Source organism: Phaseolus vulgaris, chromosome 8 (genome assembly GCF_051622355.1).
Source record: "Phaseolus vulgaris cultivar YP4 chromosome 8, ASM5162235v1, whole genome shotgun sequence".
NCBI lineage: Eukaryota > Viridiplantae > Streptophyta > Magnoliopsida > Fabales > Fabaceae > Phaseolus > Phaseolus vulgaris.
In genome coordinates, this window is record NC_143505.1 from 7,280,566 (window position 1) to 7,292,819 (window position 12,254).

The 12,254-nt window shown below is 35.5% G+C and overlaps 1 protein-coding gene across 6 annotated transcripts in view; it reads left to right on the top strand.

Annotated features, from left to right (window-relative positions):
• The window catches only part of LOC137826382 (WD-40 repeat family protein / beige-like protein), a 49,067-nt gene that overhangs the window by 15,542 nt on the left and 21,271 nt on the right, over nt 1-12,254 (top strand). For all 6 annotated transcript variants that reach the window (XR_011083483.2, XM_068632329.2, XM_068632331.2 and 3 more), the window contains 8 exons: nt 127-231; nt 436-555; nt 1,437-1,513; nt 2,851-2,932; nt 3,668-3,970; nt 4,340-4,905; nt 8,214-8,298; nt 8,396-8,590. Coding sequence is in view for 5 of the 6 variants with exons in the window: in XM_068632329.2 (XP_068488430.2) it covers nt 127-231; nt 436-555; nt 1,437-1,513; nt 2,851-2,932; nt 3,668-3,970; nt 4,340-4,905; nt 8,214-8,298; nt 8,396-8,590 (1,533 nt within the window). In the remaining variant the exon portion in view is untranslated. The remainder of the gene's footprint in view (nt 1-126; nt 232-435; nt 556-1,436; nt 1,514-2,850; nt 2,933-3,667; nt 3,971-4,339; nt 4,906-8,213; nt 8,299-8,395; nt 8,591-12,254) is intronic.

A 12,254-nucleotide genomic window follows, 5' to 3' on the forward strand; every position in this document is an offset into this window, starting at 1 on the left:
ATGTATAATGAAAATTATCTATGGAGCTTTTCAAAGGAAGTACGACTTCCACTTATGGACATATTCCGACTTGACACCATTTTAATACCAACTAGTTTTAAGATGTTTGTTTGTGTATGATTTCAGGATCTTCTATTTTTGGCTTGCAGTCATCCTGAAAATAGAAGCAGTCTGATAAGCATGGAAGAATGGCCCCAGTGGATTCTGGAAATCTTGATCTCGAACTACGAGGTAATAATATTGATAAAAACCAACGTTTTTATCCTCACTTTCTCTTTCTCTTTCTCTCCTTGTTTATTATTTGTCTTCATTTCTCTCTAATATTTTTTGATACAAGCACAATAAATTCATGCCATCTTCTTGTGTAAAACACATATTTGTATGGTTGTTGGGAAGATTCTTTAACTGTTCAAATTGTGCACATCTGTTTGACAGGTGGGTCCTGGTAAATTATCCGATTCAACGACCATTGGAGATGGAGACATAGAAGACCTTATCCATAATTTCCTGAGTATCATGCTAGAGCACTCAATGCGCCAAAAGGATGGATGGAAGGTTCATATTTGTTAGAATTGTTCACTTCTTTCATGTCTCTGCCTAATTGATGTTACTGCCAACTGTTGCCCAATTTTCTCTTTCAGTATGTTTCTGTTGACAGCATCCTTGTGGGACGGCATGTTTAAGTGTTTTGTGTATCTTCATTAGTTTTTTATTTCATTGGCTGGCCATATAAATTTTGAACATCAAATATTAGACATTTCTTGAGGTTGCAATGGATGTGTAAATCCTTTTTGATTCCAAGAGGCTTATTTGGGTTTTTAGATATACAAACTACTGCTTACTTCCTTTTCTTTTTACCTTCATGGTAAAGGAAGAAATTTTGTCAAGTCAAGAGAAAATACAAGCGGGGGATAATTTCTTCCAAACAGAAAGCCAAATGAATACTGGAGGTTAGAGGTTGAAAATGTTTCAGAGCTCCTATTTGATAGCACATTTCTTGTCCTGGTGATATAGTGCGAATCTTTTGGATGTTCTCTAAATCAGCTCTATTTGAGCAATGGATTATCTATGAAGTATTGAAATTTCATTGCAAGACTGCTAATATTTTATTTAGTTATCACATAATTGTAGTCATCCCTTGGAAGTAAACTTTGTCCTTGACCTGGAATTTCAATATAGTGGGACTTACTAGTGTGTTTGGAAAAGTATTGGGTTCAACTAAATGCCAAGCCATCTCCTCCCTTCCTTCTATGTTTCGTACATTGGAAAGTGGGATCTTCCATTACAAGGCTCCAAATGGATCACCAGGCACAGCCTTAGTCATCACATAATATCAGTCATCTGGAATTTTTCTTTTACTATATGTATTTGTTTGCTTGCATGATTTCGTTTTTTCAGAGTAATTCATACTGCTCAGTGCTGTTCGTTTTGTCCAGGATATTGAAGCAACAATTCATTGTGCAGAATGGCTTTCTATCATTGGTGGATCTAGCACAGGAGAACAACGAGGAAGGTAAGTTTATGCATCCATTATGAGCTCAAGTGTTTACTTCTCAAGTTCTTCTGTAATGTCATTTGACTGTTACTGAAATAGAGTTTTATTCCATTTCATTTTATTTTGATGCTGTTTGGCATTGTTTTCCAGCTAAATTTGTTAATATGAAAACATATATTCAATATAAAACCATTCATTAGGCTATATGTATTTAAGGGAGTTGGTAATTGACGTGGCATAAGAGCCTTTTAACCAAATTTTTAGGACTTCAATCCTCTTCCCATTCTAATTAAACAAATTTAAGCACAATGCAGTGTGAACCTGCTTTGTCTGTGCACAAGCCCAAATGGCTCTTGGATGAGTGGGTGTTAGATATTCTTAAATTTTTGGGTTTAGATTTAACTCAACCCTTTTAAAGGTAGTTCATAGGGTGAGAGTTGCCTCCCATTTATATATAGTATTCAGTCACTCTAGCATCCCAATCAACGTGGTTTTGGATTTTCCCCAGTGGTTACATACAGCCAATCACAAGTTTTTACCTTACAGTTTATGGTTTTAGTAGAGTTGGTCCTTGACAGCACACTTATGACATCAGCACAAATTTAGAAGATACTTCTTTTGTATAACTTCTTTGTGAAGTATTATGTTTGGAAACTATCATGTCACCATGCTTCAATTATAAATGGTACTGGCTCATATTTTCTTGAAGGGCATGATTTGGAATAGGATACCCAAAAACTCCACACATCTTAAGAAAATCATACATTAATTACTATGACAAAATAATCGTGTTTAAATAAGCACTTATTAAATAAGTTAGAGTTAGTTGTAAATTATGAGCATTTAGGTGAGCGAGAAACTAACAAATAACTAATGCTTTCTAAAGCATCATTTTGAAACAAACCGAAATTCACTGGCAGATAAGTTTCGAACATAGGAAGTATTATGCTGTGAAGTGAAGGTAGTAGCTAAAGAAAAATATACTGAACCTTAAAAAAAAGTTTATGTTCCACTGGTGTTTGTTACCAGGTAAATTCTAAATTTGAATAAAAGTTGCTAACGATTGATGATGAAATATGATGAAGCAATAGGGATATAGATTTGACATCAGTTGACTAGGAATTGAAAGAGAGACAATCATGTCAGAAACATGGTCAAAGAAACTGATGTTTAAAGTGATGATTTTGGTTTGTAGAAAACGTTATGAAGGCTTTTGAGGAGTTTTACAATCTCCTGCTATACTACCATATTACTCCCTAGTTTTGATTGACTGTTTAAAGTGGCAGTTGACAACAGTTACTTGTTTCATGTCATTTATATAATCATTCATGTCTGGGTTAATTTCTGTCTTGAAGACGTGAAGAAGCATTACCTATTTTTAAGAGGAAACTTCTGGGAGGCTTGCTGGATTTTGCTGCTAGGGAATTGCAGGTTCAGGTACATTTTTTTTCTATTCTTTTTTATTTTCCTATGAAGAGTTTTGTACATTAAATGCCTTGCTTGATAATGTCATTCATTCTTGTATTCTTTTTCCTCCAGTTATTTAACGTTTTAAATGTGTAATGCACACTTAATAAACAAATCCCTCTCATGTATAAACACAAATTGATATTAAATCCCCATGTATTAGAATATCTTAGAATAAAAAAATAAGAGATATTCTTTTCTTTTTGTATCTTTCGGTTACATCTTCTCTCTTTCTGGTCTGGTCTGTTATTTCCAGCTGTCCCTTTTGGTGAATCAATTTTTGGGTTTTTTGGTCTTTTTGCTTTCAAGGGTAGCTTCTATAAAGCCTCCCTTTGTATTCAGATTTATACAGAATAAAAGTAATAAAAAATATCACATCTGTTTCTCTAAGATATATAAACTGGATTAGAAACTTAAGAAAGATGAAGTTTACAGAGATATGAAAGACAAACATTGTATATTTCCTGCTATATATGCTGTTACAGATACAAGAACTCTGGTCCTTCGAGGACCAGTCTCCTCCCAACATACATTTTTCTTGCCCTTTCTCTAGACCCAAAATGTATTTATACAAACCTCTCTTATTCTTAACTAACTTTTGCTGAGATGGTAACTAACTCCTAACTGCTCAAAACTTCTTGTTTTTGCTGAGGTGTGGATGGCAAAACATCAATAATTACTACATACATCTTTTACTTAATGCAGACTCAAATTATTGCTGCGGCCGCAGCTGGTGTTGCAGCTGGGGGTTTGTCACCAAGAGAAGCTAAGACTGAAGCTGATAATGCTGCTCAGTTGTCTGTGGCTTTAGTGGAGAATGCCATTGTGATACTTATGCTTGTTGAAGATCATTTACGAGTACAAAGCAAACATTCCTCTTCTACACGTGCTGCAGATGCTTCACCTTCTCCAATTTCTGCTGAGTATCAAATCAATAGTCGCCCAATGTCATTGTCGACTATTGAAGAATCATTAGAAACTAGTGACTCTGGGGCAGTCCCTCTAGATGTATGCATACAGTAATTTAACTGCACATCTATGCATGTTAGAAATAAATATTGATGTCTAGTTTTTATTTTGTAGATCTACAATACTGTTTCTGTTATTCTTACAAATTCCATTCCTTGGTGATGTGACTGTCATTTTCTCTAAATATTTTTATAATATAAATCAGAGTATTATTCTTTTAATTCCTTTTCTGTTTTCTTATCTCTAACTGCATTGCGCATTCTTCTGATTTAAGAAAATATGGATTGAATATTTTTTTTATTCGCATTACAATTCCTTTTATTAGCATTCATGTTACTTTGAATTGTGTAGTTCTCGTTCTCATTTATTTTTGTATTGGTGAAACTAATGCTTTCAAGATAATTTTAGGTGCTTTCATCAATGGCCGACAGAAGTGGCCAGATCCCATCGTCAGTGATGGAAAGGCTTGCTGCAGCTGCAGCAGCTGAGCCCTATGAATCTGTTTCTTGTGCTTTTGTGTCATATGGGTCCTGTGCTAAGGATTTAGCGGATGGCTGGAAATACAGGAGCCGTTTGTGGTATGGTGTCAACCTTTCTCCAAATCCAGCCCTGTTTGAGGGTGGTGGGAGTGGATGGGATTTTTGGAAGTCTGCTCTAGAGAAAGATGCAAATGGAAAGTGGATTGAGCTTCCCTTGGTGAAAAAGTCTGTGGCAATGCTCCAAGCCTTATTGCTGGACGAGTCTGGGCTTGGTGGTGGTCTTGGTATAGGTGGAGGGTCGGGTACAGGAATGGGAGGGATGTCTGCATTGTACCAGCTACTGGACAGTGACCAGCCATTTTTGTGCATGCTTCGAATGGTTCTTCTATCGATGAGAGAAGATGATGATGGTGAAGATCATATGCTGATGAGAAATACAAGTTTTGAGGATTCAGGATCTGAAGGAAGAAAACCACGGTCAGCACTTTTGTGGAGGTAAAATAACCTATTCAATCTTGACATATATATATATACATATACATAGTTCATTTTTTTATCCATAAATGATCAATGGCCATTGAACTGTTAGAACACTTATATACTCTCTCTACTTTAATAATAAAATATGTAGGTGTCATTTAGAATATACCACTTGTACTCTAAATTTATTTTCTAGGTGACATTTTTATTGCTCAATTATTTTTTGTCTATCTTTATCTATTATAGAACATACTGAACAAAACAGAATAAAAAGGGGGAGAGAGAGACCAAGAGATATGGGTTCTGACTTTGAAATATTGTTCGCACACATCTATTTATCACAATATAGCATTCCTATTTATAGTATAATAACAAACAGTTAGTTAACAACCCACTAACTACCTGAATAACATACAACACTAACTGAATTATCTGCAACGCTCCCCCTAGTTCAAATTAGGCTTCATTAAAATATAAACCATATGTTTATTTCTACTGCAAAATTTTCAACCCTAGCCAGCGTTATCAAATGGTGGTTATGGAAGTTTTGTCGGTCACCGCTATCTGCTATTTTAAAGGATATGGCGTCTTCTACCATTTCCGCCGTAACACCATGGTGTATTGTGGCGCCTGTGGTGGAATATTGGTTTTCAAATTTAATTTTTGTTTTTCAAAAACATGATTTTGGGTTTGGCTCAATTTTAAATCCAAAGGTTGAGGACGGGAGAGAATGAACCCTCTTTTATGAACAAGAACCTTCTTCACGGAGCGAAAGTCCTAAGCTGTGAAAGCATTAATAATGAGCCTTCTCTGTTGTCAAGTCTTCTTGGAGTTGTCTATGTCAGTAATTTACTTCAGCGGTCTGAACCACTGTGGTGACATCAGCTCCGATGACCTAAACCTTGAAACCATGTTATTTTTTCTGTTTTTCCTTCTTCTTCCTTCTATTTGTTATTTACCCCTCTCTTTCTTCCTCATCTGTTTTTCTCTCCTTTTCTCCTCTTTTCACATGTTCTTCATAGAGTTTTTACTCTGTTTTTATAGTTGTCTGTTTTTCTCCTAAATTTCAGAACCAGTTATTTGTTTGTTGTTTTTTGGTTTGCTAATAAAACATTTTCCCCTTATAGGATAATATCAAGCACCCACAACCAAAGCAATGGTTCCTCAAACTATAAATGAAGTATTAGAATTTTTATGTATTAAGAATAAAGAAAATAAATATGGGATTAATTTCCCTTGCACACATAGGGTTGTTTGTTTATATATGTAAATAATACCAGAATAACAGAAACTATGGGCTAAGTCTGTTACATTCAACAATCCCCCTCAAGCTGGTGCATATAAATCGTATATACCAAGCTTGTTAGAAATATAATAAATTCTAGATCCCCCTAAAGATTTAGTGGAAATATCTGATCATTCAAATTAACAAACTCAGTCTTGATGTCTCTAGATACAATCTTTTCTCGAATGAAATGACAATCAATCTCAATATGTTTGGTCCTCTCATGAAAGATGAGATTTGAGCTAATATGAAGAGCAACATGATTATCACATATGAGTGTCATTTGAGTGACCTCTCCAAATTGCAATTCTTTAAGTAACTGTTTAAGCCAAATAAGCTCACTAGTAGCTGAGGCCATGGCTCTACATTTTTCTCTTCCAAGAAATCAAATTATCACCAATAGAAACATATTAGAAAGTGGACTTTAAGCCTAACTCAACCCCATAAAACCGGTTCATGGGGTGTTATATACAATGAAAGGCTCTAATCTCTAGTCGATGTGGGATCTCCAACACACCCCCTCACGCCGAGACTGCCAACTCGAGCGTGGGACTATATATTATGGGTGGTCCGATAGCGGCCCGATAGCGGGTGGCACGATAGGCCCAACAAATATTTGCTAGGATAGGCTTGAAAATGGCTCTGATACCACATCTCCAACAAAACACAATATATGGAAGTGGATATTCTATCAAACGGAGATCCTGTCGAATTAGCATATGAATGACATACAACTCTAGTATAATTATTGTGACCATATAACAAGCCTTTTTCCAGGAGAATCTTTAATATACTTCAATAGACGAATGACTGCATTTCACATTTCAATGATCAACATATGGAGAATTAAGGACTTGACTCACCATACTAACCGTAACCGGACAAGTAACATTAAAATTGTTCAATTTTCCAACTATTCTTCTATACTTCTCGGTATCTAAGAGAGGCTTCCTCTGACTTGGTAGGAGTTTGACATTAGGATCCATAAGTGTGTTAACAAAGTTTGAATTTATTAATTTAGTTTCCTCCAAAATATCCAATCCATACTTCCTTTGACAGATAACAATACCATTGTTGGATTGTGCTACCTTAATTCCCGATAAATATCTGAGTTTGCAAAGATCTTTGGTCTGAAAATGGTGACAAATATGTTGTTTTATTTGAGAGATTCCTTGGTGTTGTAAGAAAAATGTCATCAACATATACTACTAGATAGATACACCCAACACTTGAGTGACGGTAAAAACTAAATGATGATGGCGGAGAAGTGGTGACAGTGGCTTCACCGCAAAAAAATTTAACCCTAACCCTATGCTCTGATACCATATTAAGAATGAAAAAAATAAATATAAGATTAATTTCCCTTGTGTAAAATACACATATAGGTTGTTTATTTATAGATTGAAATAATAACAAAAGAACATAACAGAATGTAAAAAAACTATGGACTAAGCCCGTTACATTCAACATTATGAATTAAGTTTAAGACGTTATCTGATGACAATTTTGTAGATGTTATGAAATTGGTTTGTCATTATGCTATTTTTAATATATTAATTGTTTTTTTAGTGTGTATATATAAATATATATATATATATATATATATAGTAGCATGAAAATTTGTCCACCATAAAATTTCCACCACAGGCTGCCATGCCATCTTTGATATTCATATGGTAGTATCTAAAATTTTATTTCACACATAATATGTATCACAATATATCACTATTATTTATAGTACATAACAAGTACTTTACTAAATATCTAACATACTATTCTGTCCCAAGTATCACACAAACACGTTCCTTACAGTAACAAAGTCCAGCTGCAAACTGCTTTCCCCGCCCCCTTATTTAATACCTTTTTTTTATTTACATCTATTTGAAACATTGTCCTATATTTTTAAAATGGTCTTACTAATTGAATTTCCCAATTTGTCTATATTTCTTATTTCTTAGCAGATGAATATCATCATCACCGACTGATAATATTGAAGGGTTTTTCTTGTTGTTTATTTATTTATTTGTAATTTGAACAGTGTTCTCTCACCTGTTCTCAACATGCCAATTTCTGATTCTAAGAGGCAAAGAGTTTTGGTAGCATGTTGCGTGCTGTATTCTGAGGTTTGTATTATCATCCTAATCTTTCCTGTGCACATGTGTCATTTGTCTTTCTTTTGTGCACAACTATTGTAGTTACCATAGTACAACATCTGTCCAGGTATACCATGCTGTTAGCAGAGATCAAAAGCCTCTTCGTAAACAGTACCTTGAAGCTATTTTACCACCATTCGTTGGTGTATTAAGGAGGTGGCGCCCTGTTTTAGCTGCCATTCATGAGCTTGCTACTGCTGATGGCTTGAATCCTCTTATTGCAGATGATCGTGCATTGGCGGCTGATTCCTTGCCAATTGAGGTACTTTGCTTCACATGTGTTTTTAAATATATAGTTGGGATTGAAATCAGCATAGTGATGCTTTTGCATACTTATTTTCATTTAAAAGAAGTGTTAGTTATAACAGTCTTAACTGTTTTATATGTATTACTGCACTGGGTACTATTAATACCCAGTCTTCCCTGTATGTTCTGTATTCAATCATATAATAAAGTTCTCTCTTTCTTTCATTCTTCTCTCTAAACCCCTTGTTCTTTCTCTACTCTTTTATGGTATCCAGAGCCAAAAATGGCCTCATCATCCACCACTGAAACCAATCCTGAAATTTTTTCTTCCAAGCCCGAAGCTCTTCTCCCTCATAGCTTTCATACCCCAATACCTCTGAAACTGGATCCAGACAATTTCCTTGTCTGGCGACAACAAGTTAATGCCACCCTTCGAAGCCTAGATCTTCTTTATTTTCTGGATGGTTCTTGCATTCCTTCGCGCTTCATCTCTGTCGAGGAAGACTCTTCCCCCACTGTTAACTCCAAATATATCCAGTATGATCGTCAGGATCAGGCAATCTTGGCCTGGTTATTGGCATCTATGACTGCAGGTATCCTAACTCAGATGGTAGGCATGGACACTTCAAATCAAGTGTGGCAAAAACTCCAGACCCATTATGCATCTCAAACTCGTGCTCAAATAAAGAAGCACAAACAGCAGCTGCGTACACCCAAGAAGGACCGCTCCATCTCTACCTACCTTCTTGATATCAAGAAAACCGTAGACCACTTGGCTGTTGTGGGTTGTCCCATTTCTACAGAAGATCACATTGAAGCTGTTCTTGATGGGCTGTCCGATGAATACGATTCTTTTATCACCTCTGTCACATCCCGTCTTGACCCATATACGGTAGCAGATACACTAAACCTTTACAGCTTGTTTTCATTGACATTTAGGGGCCGTCTGCTACCCCTGCAACTAATTGTGCTACTTACTATATTTCTTTTGTGGATGCCTACACTAGATATGTTTGGTTCTATTTAATTCACACTAAATCACAAGCACTCACTGTTTTCAAATTTTTCAAATTATATATTGAAAAACAAACTGGTTTTCCACTGTTAAGCATTCAAACTGACAATGCAAAAGAGTTTCTCTGTTTTAAATCTTTCTTGTTATCCAATGGCATATCTCATCGTCTAACTTGCCCTCACACTCATGAACAAAATGGTTCTGTTGAACGTAAGCATAGGGCATATTGTTGATATAGGATTGACTCTACTTGTTTGTTCTAATTTACCCATGCATTTCTGGGCCTATGCTTTCACTACTGTTGTTTCCATTATAAATGTTTTACCCACATCTGTTTTAAACAATCAAAGCCCATATTATCTGTTGTTTAACACACCCTGATTATTCTTTTTACAAATTTTTTGGATGTGCTTGTAATCCTCTTCTTCGCCCATATAATAAACATAAAATGAGTTTTTGTTCATCTTTGTGTGTGTTTCTTGGCTATGCCTCCAATCACAAAGGTTACATGTGTCTCTCTCCAACTAGGCGTATGTATATTACTCGTCATGTTACTTTTAATGAATCTGGTTTTCCCTATGCTGTTTTATCTAACCCTTTTTCTTCTGTTTCTTCACCCACTAATAACCCTTCCTCCATCCCTTCACCCACTTTAACTGTTTTTCATCAACCGCCTGTTTTTGTGTCTCAACCAGCACCCCCTGAATCACAACCTACCGCCCCTGCTTCCTCACAAGAAATTCCTGATTCCTCTGCTACTATATCCTCTCACTTTGACTCGTCTTCCACTGCTTTGACTCCACTTAATCCTGTTCCTCAAAACACTCACCCTATGCTTACACGCGCGAAGGCTGCTTTACTTGGCCCACGTGCCTTTACTGCAGCACCTGTTTTGACCCTTCCCAAATCCACCAAAGAAGCCTTACATCTTCCCCAATGGAGTCTCACCTCTCTTCCTCCTGGAGTTCAACCCATTGGTTGCAAATGGATTTTCAAAATCAAATACAATGCTGATGGCTCCTTTCAGCGGAATAAAGCTCGTCTCGTCGCCAAAGGTTTTCATCAGCAACAAGGCTTTGACTACTTTGAAACATTCAGTCCTGTGATAAAGCCTGTCACCATACGTATTATCCTCACTCTAGCTCTTCAATTAAATTGGTCTGTCAATCAAATTGACATTAATAATGCCTTTTTGTATGGTGACCTGGAGGAATCTATCTACATGATTCAACCTCCTGGCTTTGAAACTGGTGACTCCAACATTGTTTGCAAACTTAACAAAGCTCTTTACGGGTTGAAACAGGCACCTAGATCCTGGTTTCACAAGCTATGTACCACTTTAATCTCTCTTGGTTTTCATCCCACCAAAAGTGACACCTCCCTTTTTCTTCACTTCCACAATAACATTACTATATTTGTCCTAATTTATGTTATAACAGTCTTAACTGTTTTATATGTATTAACTACTACACTGGGTACTATTAATACCCAATCTTCCCTGTATGTTCTGTATTCAATCATATAATAAAGTTCTCTCTTCTCTCATTCTTCTCTCTAAACTCCTTGTTCTTTCTCTACTCTTTTAAGAAGCATATGGATATGAACAAACTCATAAAGTGCTTGTACTTTGGTACCCTGTGCAATGCATGATAGATAGACTATTTACTAATTTGTAGGTACTTGTATTATATTTTCTGTTAGGCAAGAGATATAACACAATCTGAGCCTAAGGCCTTGTGAGTCTGCTATAGGAAGAAAAGCCCATAAAAATTTAATTACGCTTTTCTTAGGAAGTTGTTAGAAGTTAGTGAGTAGGCAGTTAGAGAGAAAGGCATATAAATAATCTTTTAAATGGAACATCAAGGAGGGAATTATGTTAATAGTTGCATAGCTATTTTCCCTATGTAGAATGAGAGAGATCCTTGGTGTTTTCAACACCATTCTTTTCTGGAATAAATGTAGCAGAATTATATTCGTTCCATTAGTTCACTTTTTCTTATATAATAATAGCTCTGATTTTCTCTTTCTTTGTAACAAATTTAAAGCTTAGTAAGCTTTAGCTTAAAGGGAAGTGTTAGAATAATATAAAAAATATCTTATAAGATGTTTATATATCATAAGGTGATTTGTTTGCGAGTAGTATTACTATATTAGAGATCAACTCATGCTTTCAGTGTACTTTTCTTTTTCTTTCTTTCTTAGGCTTTGGTTAGTGATCTGGGCCCAACTTGTCAGCTGGCCTGTTATCAATAAATAAAGGATTTCAATCAGTTGTAACTGAAATTGAATTTTACTGAATCATTAATGCAATGCAACTTTCCAGTTACGTAAACCATTTGTCTTTTATATCTTTTGTAGTGCATACAATAATTCTCAAGGGATTATTATTCAGTCTCCATTCTCCAATGTGCTCTCAATACCTAAAACCCTATATTTTCAACAATGTATATAATGTGTACATTCACGTGCATGTGGTTTCCCTTTAAGTTCTGATATGTGGTTTGGTCTCATTGATTTTAGGCTCAAAAATTTAGAAAATCTGCAATTTTGGTAATCTCCTCATATACCTTGTGCTTTTTTGGGGTCAAATTGAGTCCTAGACCTAATGTTTTCATTTAAGGTACCATAAAAAGGTATTTTAATTAATTAGTTATAAATGTTAAAA